At 45.1% G+C, this 19919-nt stretch overlaps 1 protein-coding gene across 1 annotated transcript; it reads left to right on the forward strand.

Annotated features, from left to right (window-relative positions):
• The first annotated feature begins 1714 nt into the window (after nt 1-1714).
• Nucleotides 1715-18314, forward strand: oafa (OAF homolog a (Drosophila)). The gene is made up of 4 exons (XM_053422880.1): nt 1715-2484; nt 14766-14900; nt 14996-15176; nt 16527-18314. The coding sequence occupies exons 1-4, from the start codon at nt 2185-2187 to the stop codon at nt 16799-16801; spliced, it is 891 nt and encodes a 296-aa protein (XP_053278855.1). The 5' UTR covers nt 1715-2184; the 3' UTR covers nt 16802-18314.
• Nucleotides 18315-19919: the final 1605 nt, after the last annotated feature.

Consider the following 19919-nt stretch of genomic DNA (forward strand, 5'->3'; position numbering starts at 1 on the left):
TATAAATACAACATGACAAGTGCAACAAGCAAGCACGGGATCAAAATGACTCCTGACGATCGGGACGGAGGGAGACGCTGCAGGTTGGTTGGCAGCGGGTTGTCTTCACGAGGTTTAGTGAAATGTCAGATGTGACATGTGTCCCGTGTCCTGTTCTATGGGTCCAAGTTGGGCCTGAGGCTTCTTAAACCGCTCTAACTGAGATGTAGCCGCAGAATGCCCGCGGCTTGACAAAGAGGTGTGTTTGCCTGACCTCCTCTCCTGCACTCTAACGGGATCCAGGGCCTGGGTTTGGTTTGCCAGGCCCGGTTAACCATGTTTGCTCGGCTTTATGGCCTCTCTGTTTGTTTTCCCCTTCACTGAAGCGTCCACCTCTTGGTCTCAGCAGCACTCGAGTGCGGCCACAATTGGGGGGAGGTTTGGTGGGGGTCACAGGCCCGGGGGGAGGCCCACCCAGAATGCAGTGCATCGAGCCACGCAGAGATAACACACCGCTGCTCAGGTGGTTATAGGTGCTGCAAGGATGTAACACACACACACACACACACACACACACACACACACACACACACGATGGCAATCAAACATTGAATGAGGCTCCGACATCAGATAGGCAGCATCTCTTTGTTTGGCAGCTCTCACCTCAGCCTCCTCAAGCTCTTCCCCTGAGGACGTCATAAAATGTAATAACATGTGCCAAAAAGTAAAAGAGAGACTACAATTCTTTTTTAACTTCAGTTGAAACCTGTGAATCACTCACGTCTTCAAAGGTAATAATTACCTGACAGATTTATTTCAGAGGGCCGCTATCACAGCTGAACTCATAAACAAAGAGTGTCAGAGATTAGATTGATCCATTAGATTAACAGCTGAGAAACAACAGGTTGGGGGGGATTCTGCTTTGTTTTTACACAACTTTGTTCATAAAACTAGTTAGAGGGATAACAGGGGAAATACTAGAACAACCTACGATGCAGTTTTCCTCATTAGGATGTTGTTTATTCACACTTGTGGAATCCAAATATACAACAATAATATTTGATATGCCCCAAAAAAGACGAGTTAGAAGAATTCATGCAGTGCTATTTTCATACAATGACAGTGTGAACAAAGTTAAGGAATTCAATTACAAAATATTTATCTTGATATCATAAGAAGCCTCAAGTGGCCCTGACGTCCAAACCACAAACACAACAACCAATCACAAAACACAACAATCAATGACATAGCACAACACAATATCAAAAAACATGTCAGCGAATCCCCAAAACACAAAAATACACAAGAAATCACATAAGAAAAGGACAAAAAAATACCACAGCAGTGTTTTGTTAACTTTGTGTTTTCTGATTTGTTGTTGTGTTTAATGTTTCTCTGATTTGTGTTTTGATTTGATGTGTTATTTTTAATTTGTTGCGTTTTGTGGTTTGCTGTAGGTTTTTTGAAGTTATTTTTCATCTGTTGTTTGTTGTTGTGTTCAAGGTTTTTATTTTTTTGTGTTGTTGTTTTTTCTCCTCTGTTGCTGTGTTTTGTTTTGTGTTGTTGTGTAAAGCCCTTCAGGACCAACCACAGCGATGCAACAACTCCTAACTTCACCTTTGTTTTAATAGTTGGATGTAATCAGTGCAGCCTGCTGCTGGTTGCAGAGCGATCACATGAGGCCTTTAGGGGGATGGGCAGACTTTTCAGGGGGTGGTATAGCTTTAAGAGTTTACTACCATCCCTACACACACACTCTCTCACACACACACACACACACACACAACAGAAAGTTTGGAAGCGGTGGGATACCGACGGGTAGGAAGTGACGGGGGAGCATGAAGTGTCGAGGGAGGAATAAAAAGAAGACGTGAATATCAACAGAAAGCAGAATGAGGAGCAACGTGCGAGTGTCGGCGGCCGCTGTAGCGCGCGGGGGGGAAACCGGATTGCGCACGATCCTATCACCGGACACACACACTTTCAATGGAGGTGAACTCAGCTCCGGCAAGTGAAACAGCAGTGATTTCAGAGAGGGGGATTGTCGTCCCGATTTCCATGTAATTCTGGAAAGTGCTTGCGCTCAGGAGGAGGAGGAGGAGGAGGAGGAGGCCATATGGAGGTGCGACCTGCGAAATACAGCCCCGCTCTGAATGTGAAGGGAAAGACTTTTTACGACAAATCCCCGAGACTAGTTGAGGGGAAATGAACGCAGATCTGGGACACTTCACCTCGGTTTTCTCCCCTGTCGGGTCGGGCTGTGCGTCTTCGGGGATGTGTGCGAGTTGCGCGTCTGCGGCTTCAGTTCGGATACTGACGCGTCTGTGCGCCCTGGTGCTGGTGGTCGCGGTGGGACTCGGGTCGGAGCTGCGGGTCCGTGTCCGGCTCGTGGACGGACTGGTGACCGAGGAGGTGCTGGAGGCGGACAGCGAGAGAGACCTGATATCGGTGGAGTTCAAGCAGGGAGATGGGACACTCATCACTTTTATGGCGGACTTTAAACAGGTGAGAGGTGGCGACAACTCTAACTACACACTTTTACGCACCGAACATGTTCCCCCTGCGTTTTCCTGACATTATATGATGACGATGCTATTTTAAAGTTGCTCTTAGCCAGTCTCAATCAGAACTTGCTGCATCTGAGTCCCCTCCAGGTTTCCCAAAATAATAACTGAGGGGTTCCCTGAGTTCTCCACGAGGTCCTCAGATAAAACAAGAAGTTAATCCTGTAGTTAAAGACTCTTCTCCAGGCTGCAAGATACATCTGTAGAATGTGCTTAGGGTCCATCACCAGTGATGTTCCTGGGGTCATGGGGGGGGTCAACATCTAATCCCCTCAACCAGGTGACCCACTAAGGGTTTATCAAGTCCCAGCTTGCATACCCGAGCAGCAACAACCCACAATTTAATCACAGTTAGAATTAGGCAAGATCCAAAATTACCCCATTCCTGGTTTGATTTGAGAAACCTTGGAGACACTTCAGGGAGCCCGGACAAGCCCCAACCTTCCCTTTCACCTGATTGGTCCCAGTCAGGACAAAACCGGATCATACAGGAGTTTGTTAGTAATCTCCAGACCTCTGTAAATCCAAGTTGTGTGCCAAGGTGTAAAGCTGACAATCCCAAAACTCAGTTGTGGCAAATGGGAGAAATGTGTCCACTTGTTTACCATTTGTTCTCCTTTTTCTAGAGGTATTTTTCCTACACCATTTATTTGTGATTACAACATGAGACCAGCCCCAAATCTATAAACCATCAAAGCTTTAATCAAATTACCCCACTTGTCTTGTGGTTCCTGCTTAATTGTTTCAAAGGATGCAAGGGTCACCAATGTGAAAACCCCCAAACGTCCTGGAGTAGATGGTGTAACCCAAGTAGGGCTTTGGTTTGATTCATCGTCTTCCGTCCCAGCATGTGTCTCGCAGAGGTCAAGACAGCTGCTGCTCCTCAGATGTGGTTGCCCACAGACCCCAGCGGCCCTAAAACGCCCGCCGCTCGTGGGACCAGCCCAGAGCGGAGCAACAGCAGCCATATTTAGAATTCTTCTAAAAGTAGACGAGCTGATCAAGCGTCCCTCCCTGCTCTGCACTGCATTTGAGTTTTCTTTTTGGGAAGATGACACTGTTTCACTTTTGACAATCTCGGCTTCTTCACAAAAATGTCAGAGCTGGAGGGAAAAGTACAACTGCTGAGTACGAGGGGAGGGGCGGCGCTCACAGAGCAGAGGCATGTGTCTGTGATGGTTGCTGTCACACAGAAGCTGACAGGCTGGCGAGATGTGAAGGGGGAGATTTACCAGGATTAAGTGGGCATGTCTGACCTTTTTGATCCGCACGTCTGGTTCACCAACCAAAACAGCTAATTTAAAGTTGAAAGAGAAGAGGCCGTCACCCCCAATCAATGGTGACACACCGATATAAAGAGACGTACACTGATCAGTGAGCAGGGAGCCTGCGTTGCATGCGTCCCTTGGTGCATGCACACGTGCTTGCACACAGACACACACTCGGGGTACAGGCGCACATATGGTTTTGTTTACTTGGATAAAGCCAACAAGAACCTCTTAGATCACTTTACTTTTCCGTTGCTTGATTTATCTGCTCCAGTTGTAGGTCGCCCTCCTGGCCCCCTCCTTCTCTTTCTCCCTGTGTCCCCCTCTGCGTCTCCTGCCTGCTCCTCACCGCTCTCCCCTCAGTTCTTATGCATGTGGTTTTTATTCAGCTCTTGTGCAGTATCTCCAGAATTTATGGAAAGTTGGATGAGCTGTCACTTCCAGCTGCCATGAATATACAGTCCAGATGAACGCATGTGGGAAGAAGAGCGTTTTAACAGGGATGTTGAACACTGGAGAGATTATAATGAACTTCACAGCCAAAGGTGGATTCTGTAGCCTACTGGTACAAATCTTCTTTTGTTACATGGGATAAGTGAATGTAACTGATCAGCAAGCATTTCCACTTTTTCCTCTTTTATTCTTTAAAGTCTACCATCTTTACCAGTATCATTTCCAAAGAAAGGGTTTAGGGTTAATCATCCGACAGCCAGCCTCTCGCTCCTCGGTGCTTTGTGACTACGTGGCAGAGATGTGATGGTTAAATGTTCTAGCCATTAGAGACCGGTGGAGTGCTCTGCTGGATGTGAGAAGGAAGTTTAGTCAACCTCATCCAAGCAATGAATCACTGTGAGAATCAGCCGCACTGTGATTCCAGGAGGGTTACGTTTGCTCCTATTGGCATGTAGACATATGGAAAAGATAATGTGGTTCAGCTTACGCTCGACACCTCTGTGTCATGCTGAGTAAAAATCCACATGTAAGTAACACATGAGAATTAAGTTGAAACCACTGAAGAGCTGTCACATTATCATTTTTGATTATTGTCCAAGAGCATTTGCAGGTTACAAACATACTTCCAACAATGTTAAAACCGGGAGAAATCCTCAATTTTATTTGAGGTAATGAGACATTTCATTTGTCATCTTTTAATTTGCATCATATCTACTTTACCTTTTTTTTTTTCCATCTCTACTTTTAACTTTTGGGGCAAAGATGCATGACAAAGGTAAAATCCAGTTTTTTCCAGTTAGCCAATCTGCTGTTTTCTCCTTCTACTGTTTTTATTAGTCACTCGTACCGGATCCGGATTAGTCATTTCCATTTGCTGCGTAATGTGAATAAAACTTTAACACATGACCTCATCCGTGAACATGATTTGACCATAGGGTCGATTTCCCCCCAGCAATGGTGGTGAAGACCACAACTCCCATGATCCCACACTGCTTCACAATTGTCATTGCTTTGATTGAGAGACCGCTAGCTATCAACACCACATCCGGCACATTCATTCGGGTAGTTTAACTCTCCTCCTATCTGGTGTCACAGTGGAGTATTTACAGCTGAATCTTCTCTCAATTATGTGAAATTGCAGCAATCTGTGTGACAACAAGCTGTGGCAATGTACAACTGTGCAACACACTACATGTGAATGCAGATGTGCTGTTGTAACCCCCTACTGACAGCTATTTGTTATTTGCTGATCTGTTTTGTTTTGTTCGGCAACCACTGCAACAATTTATGGTCCAACACAGTCACAGACCTTGAGCTGAACATAAACCATGTCTCGGAGATTAATCCCAGGGAAATGTCTCGCATATTTGGAGAGGCTGTTTTGAGTCGTTCCAGATGTAGGGCCTTTGTCAGAAGTTAATCAGTTTGTTCTCCGTGTGTCTGACTTTCATGTCCGACTGGTGGGTTTGATCAATGCAGGAATGCGAGTGACTTCACACAGGCCCTGTCTCGGCTGAGTTCACACTTGAAGAAGGTCTCATTTCGGGGAGGAAACGGTGCACATCCTTCATGCACCTCGGCTACAGTATATAATAGAACATCTGAGAGCACTGTTGGAACCGTTTTGTGTCTTTGGAACATATACAAATCACCCTTTGGTCCCAATAGTGTGGAAGGATTTGAAAAGGCTATTCAAGCTTTCTATATACACTGGTGTTGTCAGGTCATGTTCAAACAGTCTGGTGTCATCCAAGAAATGCTTCTGTAGTCAAAGTTTGAAGTTGGATGTTGTCTGCTTTCAGACAACGTGGGGCTGTATGTGAGAGTACAAATGGTCGGGTCAGTTGCACAAGACATTTTGAGGAAAATCATGAAAATGTCAGTGAGTTCATGTGGGAATACCGCAGGGAAATTCATATCGAGTTAGAGGGCGTGTTGATGGCGTTTACAACGTGCGACGCTTGCAAAACTTCAATTTCCTTGTAGAATATCTTGTCACCACAAAAATAGATGTTATGGCTGAGTCAGTATCTCCTCCCACCATCTTCGATGTGAGAGATTTCCCCTGCGACTCTACATCTATAAGTTCTGTCATGCCTTCTGCATCACCCAGACACCAGCTATCGCCTATATGCTCCCAAAAGGTTCCTGTAGTTGTGAACGCATCTGACGAGACAATCTCCTCTGGAAGATATCTGGCAAATTGGGTGTGGACCGGAAACGGTATAATTGGCATGGTAAGGACAACTGATTACATAAAAAATCACATCAGTTTTGAAAAAGCTGTAGTATTATTATAAATAATGCACAACTACCAAAAGCCATTTGAAGTTTTGGAGAGTTTGTTCTCGGCATGAAAGTTGTAAATGTGTCTGTCAGTGTTGACACTGCATGAGCGACCTCTTGCTGTGCTGGGTCAAGGGAGTAACAGATGTCGGGAAGTCACTCAACTATCTCACACTATCACATTAAATGGGTCTGGATTTTGTAAACAATGGCGCCACGATGTGAATGAGCACGTCTGCCGCTTGTGTTAATTCAGCCTTTAGGAAGCGGATTGAGTTGCGGCCTGGGGCCCAGCGATCAGCTCATGCTGTACTGTATACCTGATGTGTATACTGTCTTCAAAGTACAGCGGCTTTATGTCCTTCGCTCAACAATGAGCTTGCTGTGTGAATGAACTGAAGATTCTTCACACACCCTCATGTGCTGTGTTAAAAGCAGAATGGGAGGTGGGAGGCCTCACCCCCTTTGGGATACACAATATCTGTGACCCATTTTGGCAGGTGACCATTCATTGGTCTGTCACAGCCGTCACTTACATCATCGCTCATCAGAATTGCAGTATCTAGTGCAGGGGCCATTCCAAACATGCCGGGTTGCTTGACTATGGTAATGCTGGTTACAGCTTTATTTCTGAAGTTGTAAAAGTGAGCTGTAGTAATTGAGCTGTGGCGAGTAAAGGCCGACTGCTGCACTCCACAGAACCACAAAGCTGCGTCACCGCCCCCTGCACAAAGGGTGTTGCTTGTCCAAGTATTGCTTGTCCAAATCATACCCAATTTGCCACTGCTCATCTTTGGGCCCTCATCAATACACATCCCAAGTGTGAAGCCGATGAGATGAACGGTTCTCAAGATGTGTGAGCCTACAGACAAGCCAGCTGACAGAGATTTGTGGGATTAATAGATAGTGGAACTTGAACTGTAGCCATTATGCACACTGTCCTGTGTGGGGGCGACCTTTTGGCAGTTCTTTTCTGTTTTCTGGGAAATGAAACCACTGTTAATTGTATTTTTTCCTGCCTGCTGGCTCATTAGATCAGGTACAAGTCGGTGCAGTCACCTCGGGGCCGCCACACCTTGCCTCTCACACTATCCTGAAACACCATCCCACTTTGTCACTTGCATAAACTTGTAAAGACTTGTTTTTTTACAGGTACGTGTGACCCGTTCCCGGATATGTTGTTGTAACACACTGTGGGGGCAGATGATGACTTTGGGAAAGGTTACAGTGAGTCATCTGCGAGTCACTACCGGTCAGTGAACTCATCCGCGTTATAAACTCAGGCCCAGAGTGATTTGAAAATGAAACTTCTAACTTTGCGTTTCACTTCTTCCTCCGTCAGCACAATGAACCTTCAGATGTTCGAGCTATTATTTGTGTTGAGCGGTCACTCAGAAGAGGTCTACTTCCTGCTCAGCCTCCCTTGTCATGATGATGGCTCTTTTCTGTGTGGGAGAAAGAACACTCCGCAAATAAGTTAATGATAAAGCAACATGGGGGATTCAGACAAACTGCCCTGCTCTCACTTTTCAAGACAAATAGTCCCTCATTACCTAGAATTAGATAAATAAACATTTAATATTATTACATAGGTTTGAGTCATTGCGCTGGACAGATCACAACGGAACCTTGTGGAAGGATGTTGTTTTGGGTCATGAGTGAGCCTGTTTAGTTTGGTGTGGATCTGGGGGGGGAGAGGAACCCAGGAATATTGCGAGAATCTTAGGTCTTAATGAAAAGAAGTCAGGTGTGTTTATCCAAATGTAAATCTGGATCTAGTGAATTTAAATGTACTTTCGTAAGATAACTGTTGGACAATGGCTTTAATATACACGCTCTGTTCCCTTTTAGTTTATATATTAAATTATTTCAGATTTTGGGTTCATATTAATTCATTTCTGTTTACCCCATCAGTGTCATTTCAATGTGTGCAGGCAGGCGTTTACCTTTCCAAAGATGGACCCTCTTATATCTTTCTCCGAACCCCCCTTTGTTCCGGCTGACTCTGAATCCCAGTGGAAAAAAAGCCTCTTCTGTGGCCTTGTTGTGGCCCTTCAAGGCCCCACATGGGCCCCTTTGCCCTCTGGTGGCCTCGGTTGATGTCTTTATCCGTGATCCTCCCCCCAGCGTACGGGCCAGATGTTCATATGTAATGCTGCTGATAAAGAAAAGGGCTTCCCATTCCCACAGTGATGCAGGGGAGACAGGAACAGCTATCATTCACACGTTCAGATCCTTTTTTATTTCTTCCTCCAGTGATCAGCGACAGTTGAGTGCACCGAGCTGCACTCACATCCTTTGATGGATAAGCAGACGGCAGTCGTGGCTTGCACTGTGCATAGCTGCGATCATTCAGAGGTTTGAAGATCACAGTTGGCAACAAAAAGCTAACAAAGGGTTTGCTCTGCCAGATCTCCCGTTTTGATCCCTGCACAGTGTCCTGAAGTGCACTTTAGTCAAATCCTTTTTGGCTACTTTACACAGAGGTACTGTGTTTAACTAGACTCTGCAACCTCGGTGACAGTTCAGTTCTATGGCTAAAGTTTAAAGTCAGTGACAGTATTACACCACCCCTGTTTATTTGTCAAATAAACTGCTCTTGTGTCTAACCCAGCCATAAAATAGTATTCCTACAGTAAACATTAAGAGAAAAGAGCAAAGAAAGTAGGTTTAAAAAGTGCTTTTATAGAACAGTGTAAAAAGTAGAATAACATTTTTCTATAAAAAATATTGTGATAATAATAATGTGATATTCACATTTTCCAAATATAATGGAAAATTATTGCTAGAAGCAAAAATGTCCGGTGTTGAAAACACACAGTATGCATATATGAATTTATTTATATATCATATTTGCAAACAAGGCTTTGAAAATATAGCATTATCATATAATTGCTTTTCCCAAAAAGTTTTTCTTATAAATAGTTTCTTATACCATTTATTTTTATATTCCTTTGCCTTAAAACAGCTGTTGGTGTTTGTCCAGCCACAGGATATAAAAGGTGCAGGTCAATGGTTAGAGGCAGAATGGGAGTGTAGCTGTCTCTATTGTTTTTTCCCCTTATCTTTCTGCCTCATTTCCTTCCCTGTTAGCACTCGCTGTTTGTCTCTCATTTCCTGAATGCAAAGTCTCCATAAACAGTTTGGGTGTCTGGATAATTGTTTCCAGATTCTGTGTGAAGAATTCCCTCAGTGTGGCCTGCACATATTTTACACAGGGTTGAAGCATTTGGAAGATTTATTGAAAGCTGCTGGTGCGGTTTTTATGTTTCGACTCCTGAGTTCATGTATAACACTCGAGTATTAAACCTCCAGCAGTAGGCAAAGTAAGTTACCTCCCAATGTTGCCAAGTAAATAGCCAGGGGGAACTCCTTCTTTCTGTGGCCTCCCGTGTTTGCATTGTCCATTCACTGCCACTGTTTACTAATTGGTTCACTCTTTGGACAGCCAGGTGTGACCAGCCCAAGATGTGACTCCACATTCCTGCCGTCGGAGCCTCTGTAATTAGCTTCAACTCAAGCATTTCTTCGCGCAGCAGCTTTTCTCCCGCTCCTTTTGTCTGTCTCGCCCTCTCCACCCCTCTCTCTCTCCCCCAACGTGTTCCTTAATCCCTGCCTACACCTGTGCTTTCCCACCGCGCTCCGCTCATGCACACCAACAAATATCTTCCCCATCCCAAAATATGGTAAATCCATATGTTGTTTTTAGAAGGAAGTCAGAACCATTTAGTGAGGTTGGGTGGTCTGTAAAGTCAATACGATGTTTCATCTGGTATCTTAAATACAAGATTATAGGATCAACTGAATTCTATGAGCTTTTATGTTTAAGTTCCATTTTCCAAAGCATCTGTACGTGAGAACGCAGAATTCTCTTATGGAACTTTTCCTTCCAGGCACCCCCCAGTGAGCCCATGTGAGAATAGATCAGGAAAATGTCCGGAAAATTTAGTGAGCAGGGTCGGCTTGATGATGTCGTTTGTAACACGCAGAGGACGCAAAACGTTATTTGGGGACAGAATGAAATTCAAGGGCTTTTGGTGATAAGCGCCAATGCCAGTGTCAATGTACTGTTAACAAAAACACGTGATTTCCACAACATGTCCGGCCTCCTGCGTGCTCAACAGAGACGACCACCCGTCACCTGAAAGTTTCAGACATTTTCCCCAACAGGACAATCTCCTGCTGCGTGAAAACCAAACTCCAGAAAATATCCAGACCCTATTTTCTGGACATTTTCCAGTTCATGTCTGAAAATGGCTTTTGCTTTTGCTAACCAGTGACTAGGAAAGGGACTTTAAAAAAGGAAAAAGAATGGATTAAATTCTTATTTTGTGTTTTTATAAATCCATCCATTTATGATTTCAGCTCTTAATAATTACTTTTAAAGGGTAATTTCGACCATTGCACATACACAGACCCGCAATGATTTCAAATGAGCATGGCTGACCAGCAGCTAGTCATCAGCCTTATCAACAGGCAGGGTCTTAGAGGGGATTGGAAAACAGGAAGAACTCCCTGCACAGGGGGATAGCTAGCTAGTGTGTGTGTGTGTGTGTGTGTGTGTGTGTGTGTGTGTGTGTGTGTGTGTGTGTGTGTGTGTGTGTGTGTGTGTGTGTGTGTGTGTGTGTGTGTGTGTGTGTGTGTGTGTGTGTGTGTGTGTGTGTGTGTGTGTGTGTGTAAGGGGGTCTGTCTCAGTGTGTGTGCATGCCTTTCTATGAGTTCAAAAGTCCATCCATGCATGTAAGTGTGAGGTGGCACAGTTCGTATGAAAAATCCAAAGTTAACGTTTTATGTCTTGTAGTATTTCACTGTGACATTTAAACTGCTCTCAGCCACAGAAGCCTGGTAGAGAAATGGGGTTATTTTTCCTCCAGTATATGAGCCTCACACAGCTCTGATTCTAAGAGCCAGTAAACCAGGTACATGCTCCGTAAAGAGACTGCACTGGGCCAGGTGGGTTACAACTACAGTGAAGGAGAATGTTCTCTGTAAATGGCACCCTTTGAGTGTCTGAATAGGCTTTTGTGCACCTCATTAAATAATCGGGCCCACCAAAGGTAGCCACAAACGCAACAGGCCCCCGCCTACCTCCTGTTCAACAGGTCTTAGTATGACCCACATGTCAGGTTGCATGAATACAGACTTGTGTTTGGCTGTTGGCCAGCGCTAGTTTGTCTACAAATGCACTAAGTCCCCCGGTGTCAAGGAGCAATGCTGAGGAATCTGTACTTGTGTGGATTATTTATAGCCGTGCTGACATTTAAGCGGCTCTGGTGGGGGAAAAACTCAAGGCAACGCTGCCCTTTGATTATGGTATTGCCCGTCTCTTTCAAGAAGAAGGAAATGTCACTCTTTAATTCTTAATGTCCGTACCTGATGATTTTCTCTAAATGCTGGTGTGCAGACCTTTCATTTAACGTAGGTCTGAGGAAATGCACTTTTAGGTGGTGACTCACTTCCCTGATATAGGAACAACCACTTCTTTAAGCAGTACTTCGGAATTTAATTTGACTTGCCCTTCAGTTTCAAGCACTGGCAGCAAAATTTGACTGAATCTTTATATAGAGTGCAAAGGTTCTGCCACGACAGAAAACAGTATGTTACTCACTTCTGCTCTGCCCATGGACTAATAGAGAGATAGATGACAGAAAGTGAAGCCAAAGCATCTCAATCGTATGTTAGTGGATGGCCATGAACCAAAATTGAAAGTACACATAAATTTAGGTGGTTTCTGTTAATTGCGGTTGTTCTTATAACAGTGATGTTTGTTCAAGTGCTCATCTTTACAGTCACTTTGCTTGAGATTAGTTATTTGACAGCTGAAACAGAATCGCCGATCGGTGGGAAACTCGCTGCCAGGGGCCCACACCCTGTGCAAGATGGTGGCCTTGATATCCGTCTCTCCTCATCAACACTTTGCGTTAGGCTCCGACTTGTTTGGATGCGGCCTGTCATCACAACAGCAGTGCACGTTTCACTCGTTTTACCACCTTTTTTCTTTTCATCACACTCTGAGTGTGTTTGTCTTCACCAGCCAGTCAGCGTGTGCATGTTCCAGTGCTGGTTTTCAGGCCGTGAGTCTGGTCTTGTCCAAACAAACGGTTGAATCCAGCAGCTTCTGTCTGGAACAGAGATGTGGCAGATGATGTCATTGTTATTACTCTATTGGCTCACTCTATTGGCTAACCCTAACCCTAACCCAGTTTAGCCGCGCTGATTATTATCTCAGCTGCGCCTAAACTGCCGGGATACCAACGCTGGTTTTATTTTTTAGCCATTTAAGCAATCGTCTGCCGACTGTAGCCTCATGTTTAGCATGGAAACAAAAGAGTGGTGTTGATTGTCTCTTCTTACTCTGCATGAAGAGCCTAAAAAAACAACTATCCCCGTAAGTTGACCCATTGTGTACAGATGGTGTCGGGTGAAGTTGCATCAGAAAATGTTGTCGCCACAGTTTGCACCGGTGCCCTCCCCTCGCCTTTTTGGCCTAAATCCAATTGCGTGGCAGCAGCAGTAGACAATCATTAATCTGGACACATAATGACACCAGAGGAGAAGGAGGAGGAGGAGGAGGAGGCGATCTCGGCGTCCACACTTTAGTATTAAGCAAAGTTCCAAAGAAGAGGAATCGGTGGGGTTCTACCCTGCCTCTCTGTAATTACCCAGAGAGCCCTGGGGCAGATCCATGTGGCTGAGACGAATGCCTTCCCCCTTCTCTCTCTCTCTCTCTCGCTGCCTACAAACACAGCATCCCAGTGTAGCGCCATGTGTCTGCAATATGGGAGGTCTGGAAGTCGTGGCCTCCGCGTCTCCCTTCACTTGAGGGGAAATGGCACTCTCGCCCATCTCCGTTCACGATGATATATCGGTGCCTCCTCTGGTCCTGACATTCTCTTTAATCAGTCAGACTTTGTTCTCTCTGTCCAAAAAAACAACAAGAGTACGGGGCTATTATCACAGCATGGCAACATGTGCGCTATTTCATTTCAACTTTCTGGGTTCCTTTGAGTCTGAGTTTTTCATAAAGCCACTCACAGAGATCTGTTGTAGGGATGAGGAGGAGGAGGGGGGGGGGGGGGTGTTGGTGGTGATCCGAGGTTAATATCTCGCAAAGCCTGTGAATCAATATTTGCTCAGTGATTTGCTTTCCAAAGGTCAAATAGCATCGCATGATTGTCTTGTGGAACAGCCGTGCTTGTGTTGTACGCCTGCCAGAAACTCTTTTCACAGATAGAAGTGGCGCTCGGGAGGGGGGGGGGGGACCGGCGATCCCACAGAGTAGAGCGTAAACACTTTTTCGGCAGGTTGCATGGCTCCCCTGCCAGTGCGTACATTCTTGTGGGCAGGCCGATGGGACCCTCGAGCTCGGGGAGGACTCGATGGGGGTTATCTCTGCTCCCATTTTATCCGCAGGGTTCCTCCCGCTCGGGGAGTGACAGCCTCGGTACCACTCCTCCTCCGAAGCCTGTTTGCTTCGGACGGGTGTGTGAAAAGCGGAGGAGGGGTGTTTGGGACTGTGTGTGCCTGTCTTGGAAGCTGAAGCCGAGACGGGGGGGGTGTCTGGTGAATAGGGAGACAGGTCTGCTCTGCTCTGCTCTCCCCACCGCTGGAGCTTCCCATCATGCTTTGCCTCCCCTCTTACGGAACTCTTTATGGCCTTTGGTTCGGCGCCAAGTCTCCGTCACATTTGCCAACAGCAGCAAGGTTTCTGTGTGCGCGCGCGAGGTCTCCGCTATCACCGTTTTCCTATTTCTACGGCTCCACATAAAACAGAGCGGTCAAATAACTTTAATGGCATGCAAGAATCTCGGATAAGTTTGCCATGAAACAGGCCCATGAGCCTTAATTTGACAGCAAAAGTAACCAGAGCGTGACCGGAGCGACGTCTCGCAGGCGTACAGACAATAAAAAGTATCAACAAACTGTCAGATGAAACTCTATGGCTGGAGAGAACATAAACTCCCCTTTACTCTGAGCAGATGGTTGTTTGAGCATCTTTGAACTCCCCCCGTATAGAATTACTCTGTGTGTCTGGAAAAGTGCTGCATCAAGTACCAGAATGGAAAGACTATTTGTTCTAATCTGTATGAGCCTGCGCATATAAACAGTAAGTTATGACAGCCTGGCCTCTCGCACCACTTCAATGTCGAGTGGGAACTGTCTGTGTATCCGCTCGGCCCGCCACACGTCTCTCATCTCTCGCCGTGTCTTGCAGGATGTGAAGATATTTCGGGCGCTGATCCTCGGCGAGCTGGAAAGAGGGCAGAACCAGTACCAGGCGCTGTGCTTCATCTCGCGCCTCAACCGCAATGAGATCATCCCCAGCGAGTCCATGGCCCGGCTCAGACAGGTACGACATTGGAGGCGACATTTTGAGCCGGGTAATTGTCGTCAGTTGAATGATCACATTGAAACGCTCTTTATCCTCCTGCTCTGTCTGCTCAGAAAAACCCTCATGCCATTCGCCTGGCCGAGGAGCGGAGGGGACTGGAGCAGCTGACCATGAGCGTGGCCGTCAACCTCAGCCGGGCCCTGCAGCTCAGCTCCCACATCCACAACATGTGCAGCGAAGCCAGAGAGGCCGTCTACACCCGGGAGTCAGATGTCAAACACTGGCTGGACAAAGGTCAGTGGTCATCGTGCCCTTTGTTTTATTATTGAAATGTTTTATAGGCGGATTGAGCGACGTGTTAGTCTGTTGGTTTATCTCTTATCTCTCTCCCCCCCCCCCCCCCTTATCTCTACTGACTGTCTTTACCCCCCCCCCCCCCCCCACCACACACTGTCCCTGTCATCCCTATCTCCTCAACACCTCTTTCCCTCATGTTGGTGATATGACTCCACAGTTTATCTCTTTTTTTTTTTTTAAGTGCTATGCCTACATCACTCTTCATTCTACACATAGCTGTTTTTAGACATGAACTCTGGAAAAATGCACATAAGAAGAACACAGCCGGAGATTGTGCTGGTCAGACATGTTCACAATAACAAGGATATGTCCAGAACATTCGGTGGGGGGTGTCCGGGAAGGGACTGAAGGAGGCAGGACATGACGTATAAATTCCACCGCTGAAATCATGCCTTTTTTTTTTTATTAATTTTTATATCAACACCGGTATTAGACCTTAGTATCAAAAGCTCTCGGATCTCATCATCTTTCCAAGTTGACATATTTGATAGCGTCCAATATGTGTATAGTAGAGGTGGAATGTTGATGTTGGTGTTGGTCTCTAAATTGGAGAAAAATAACTCCTTCGGGTTAGTGATGGGCGGATGAGTCGAGCCTACGTGTGGATTCAGCTGTTGTGAGAGCCGATCTGTGCATCTCAAGTCTATCGCATATTTTAAAATCCGTCAACACGCCCACTCGCTGCACACTTGTTGCCAGGAAAAGTTCCCGAGAGAGTTCGGAACAGCTGACATTTTGCGTCCTCTCATGCAGCCACTATGTACATTTTCCTGAGCCACTTAGGTCTGTTCTTTTACTTTAGAAAACCTGAATAGCTACATTTTGTTCATTCCTCCGAGCTGTCTGTCCACATTCCCGCTTCCCTGAATTTAAAACACAGTAATAAAGTCTTATCTAGCGAAGGCCTTCTAGTGGAATCCAGTGAGATCCTGCATCTTAATGGCAATGAAATCCAAATTGTCTGAGCTGAGGAGAATCCATATGACAGCACCATTGTCCGCTGACAGCACTGTTGTACAGGGAACAATGTTGATCGTCATGGCTCACAAAGCTCTCTTTTGCATTAAACAAGCGGTGCACTGGTATCTGCAAAGAGAATCACAGTTGCGTCTCCTTTGCATAACAAAGCTTCCAAATCACGGCCCTGTCTCCCTCCACTTGGCCACTTTGTTTACCCTCTTCATTTCAGTGAGAGGGGATGATTCACTCAGCTGTATGATAGCATGTTGTTTGTGTATACCGCTGAACCTTCTGATAATAACGCCCATGCTCCTGTCTGTGTCGTAGGCGTGGACCCCTCCATATTCGAGGTCCTGCCCGTGACCACAGAGGCGCCCAGCTTTCAGGCCTGTCACTCCACTAAAGACTTGTGGCAGCCCTGTGTCTGCACGTACAGCCTGCGCCTGGAGTGGTACCCGTGTCTGCTGAAGTACTGCCGCAGCCGGGACACCACGGGCCGAGGCAGCACCTACAAGTGTGGCATAAAGAGCTGCAGCAAGGGCTACCATTTCACCTACTACGTTCCCCAGAAGCAGCTGTGTCTGTGGGACGAGGAGACCTAGCGTTTGTTTCCGGACGGGGCGGAGAAAAAGAGATGCTTCCCCCCACCCATGCTGTTCAAAGCAAACACGGCGACACTGGACCTCAGTTTATGTGATGACGGGTGAGGCTGTCTCGGATGGGGAGCGGGGAGATCCGGACGTTCCAGCTGAAACGGAAACAAATTCAGGTTTGCAAATGAGACCAAAACCTTCGCGGAGGGACAGATGGAGCACGTTGTTCGAAAAGACTCGTTCAACTTTCTACTACAATGTGTCTTTGCCAAACAACTCTTTTGTGCCTTTCTTTTTTGGGGGGTGGGGGGGAATGACTGGAGCAGTTGACGGAGACCAACAACAATAACCTCTCAAAGAAGCTACTGTATGCACAAAGCTGGACAGTGCGTTTCTGCTCAATTAAATACAGGCAGGGTCCCACTCTGACACAATGGAGTTCTACAAACACACTCTTCCATCCTGATGAAGGAATATTCGGATGGTGGATCTCTCCCTCTTCTAAAGCTCTGTGAAAAAACCTTTGTATATCCAGCTAAAGGCCTGTTTATAACAATGTAAGCTGGCTGACAAAGAATATGTTTCTTCAATGCTGGCTTTATTTATTTTAGTTGCAAAGTGAAATTATGGAGGACTATTTTTGTAATTTTTTTTTTTTTTTAAACCTCATCCTTTTCTCCTCCCCTTTTTTTCCAATTAAACCAGCTCTTAATCATACATATCCAAACCACCGGTCCTGAGTGATAGGACGTATTCAAACACATTTAAGAAACATTTTTAACCTCCTAGTTAAAATCCAGATGTCGCCTAACTTCCACGCCTGGTTTATCATTCTATTTCAGTTTTAGTTCTGCTTCACCCGCCACTCACATCCCACGTCTGTTTCCAGTAAACCAAAGTAAATCCTGTCAAAGGGGGTAAAGTTTACTTTTTAGAGACAGACTCTTCAGTATGATGTTTTCCTGCAGGTTAGCCTTTTTTATAATCTATACTGCCATCTACTGGTCATACAGTGTTTCTTGTGTTTACGGTTTCATGTCTCCTAAATGTTAATAATTTATACATCTCGTATCCCTGATTATTTACAGACCTAATTTAAGGAGCACTTCTTTAACTTGTTGGACCAAATGTCATTGTTCTCTCCGTCTGTTCCTTAGAGCAATAGTTTGTAAGTTCGATTTTTTTTTTTCTGGTTAGTCTTTACCAACTTCATTTTAGTCTTTACTGCCATATCAAAAGTTCCTTTTTTTTTTGTTATGTATGTCCTGCTAACTAAAGAACCAAACGAGTGAAGCATTTCTAATCGTGGCCTTTTCTGGTGATCAAGTGCCTTAACATTTCCACTGATATCCTTGCTATGTAATTATGTAGTTTAAGTTGTTAAATATATTTCTTTTTCTATGAAAGAGTTCTGAATATGCTGTAAAAGTTGCCATAAGGAGAAAATGAAGCAGTTAGGTGGTGTTTCATTTCGGAGTTGTTTTACATGAATTGTTTCAATAAAGTCTTTCCTTGCACTGCATACTAATACTGTGATTAAGCATGTTTATTATTATGACTATTACCTTTTGCGAAGGAGGCTATGTTCTTGTGTTTTCACCCGCGTCCATTTGTTTGTAAGCGAGATTACAAAAAATCTACTTGACAGTTTTCTTGATGGATGCTGTATGGATCAGGGAAGAACCCATTCAATTTTGCTGACATTGTTATAAAGGGAACTTTTTTAGATTTCTTGGAAAATAATTATTGGATCTTGACGAAAAACCCATTTAGAGGAGTGATAATCGAGTGTGGGCAGTTTGGTGAAGATCCAAATAGATATCTGGATCTAGTGGAAATACATGTGCTTTCAAAAATGTTCTCTACACTGAGTGCCAGTCTGGTTAGGTTACTTTGTGAACACATAATAAACATATTAAACAGCTTCTGGATGATATATGATATAATATAAAATTAACTTCATTATTCAATGTGCTCATGTTCAAATAACCATTTAACGACTCAAACAATTAGGTCAAGCAGGTAGCAAGTTCTCTGAAACCATTAAACTATTGTGCAGCGTTTGTTATATTAATACAACGAATTTCTTCCATTTTGAGCAACTGGTGCTGGAAATGCTGCGTGTAATTTGCGTCGTTGACCGCTAGTTGTCGCTTTTTAAGAGAGGAGACAGCTTCCAGTGTTTGGGGAACAAATGGAGTAGAATTTGGAAACATGTATTTTCTATTGAACATTAGATAATCCTGGCTTAATATTTAAACTACAGTGCAGTATAGGATAATACCACTAGGGCCCACCCCTTGCTTTTATCACTAGTTGCTCCATGTGCATGTACGGTGGCTGGTGAGGTGCAGGACGCATCCAGGGATGCTGAGGAAAGCTGCTGTTGTTGCCACCGGCGGAATCAGCGATGAAGGAGGACAAGCAGCAGATGGAGGAGTGTGTGTGTCTGCGTGTGTCTTTGACAGTCTCCTCCAGATAAACACCCCAACCAGGACCCGAGTGAAGAAGCTGCCCCATGTTTCCCTTTAAGGTAATTGACGCCCCCCCCCCCCCCCCCCCCTTCCATTACTTAGCTTAGCGCTTTGTTAGCCTCTCTGTGGTTATGCTAACTGCCCTGATCCAGCTAACTGAGCGGCCGGATGGAAACCAGGGATGAGCCGAGGTCCCGCTGCCACTCCCAGTTCACTGACGTCAGCTGCTGGTACCGTGTATTCGCTGGATTAGACGAGGAATTAGACACATCCTCAGATCAGCTCAGCTTCTTCCCCTCTGCCTCACTGCTCTTGAGGTTTCCATGGGAACGCAATTAAAGCCTAAAAAATGATCTCAATTAGTTTTTTTTGTGTAACCTGAAAATCCCAAAGACTTTCATGTCTGCTTCCACACAACTCATTGTTTAATACTGACACTGTCCTAATAATGTATCATTCTGTTAACTTTAATTAAGGGAAATGTCAAATAAGAATCTTAGACAGGGCTGCCACCTAGAGCACAGAGGTTATAAAACACACAGGAATAATAAGTAAACAGGCACAAATGAATTACAACCATCTGTTGTATCTCTTTTGCACCTGAATAAAACGGTTACATAGATGGATAGATAGAGAAATATAGATGTATAGAT

Source organism: Pleuronectes platessa, chromosome 5 (assembly GCF_947347685.1).
Source record: "Pleuronectes platessa chromosome 5, fPlePla1.1, whole genome shotgun sequence".
NCBI lineage: Eukaryota > Metazoa > Chordata > Actinopteri > Pleuronectiformes > Pleuronectidae > Pleuronectes > Pleuronectes platessa.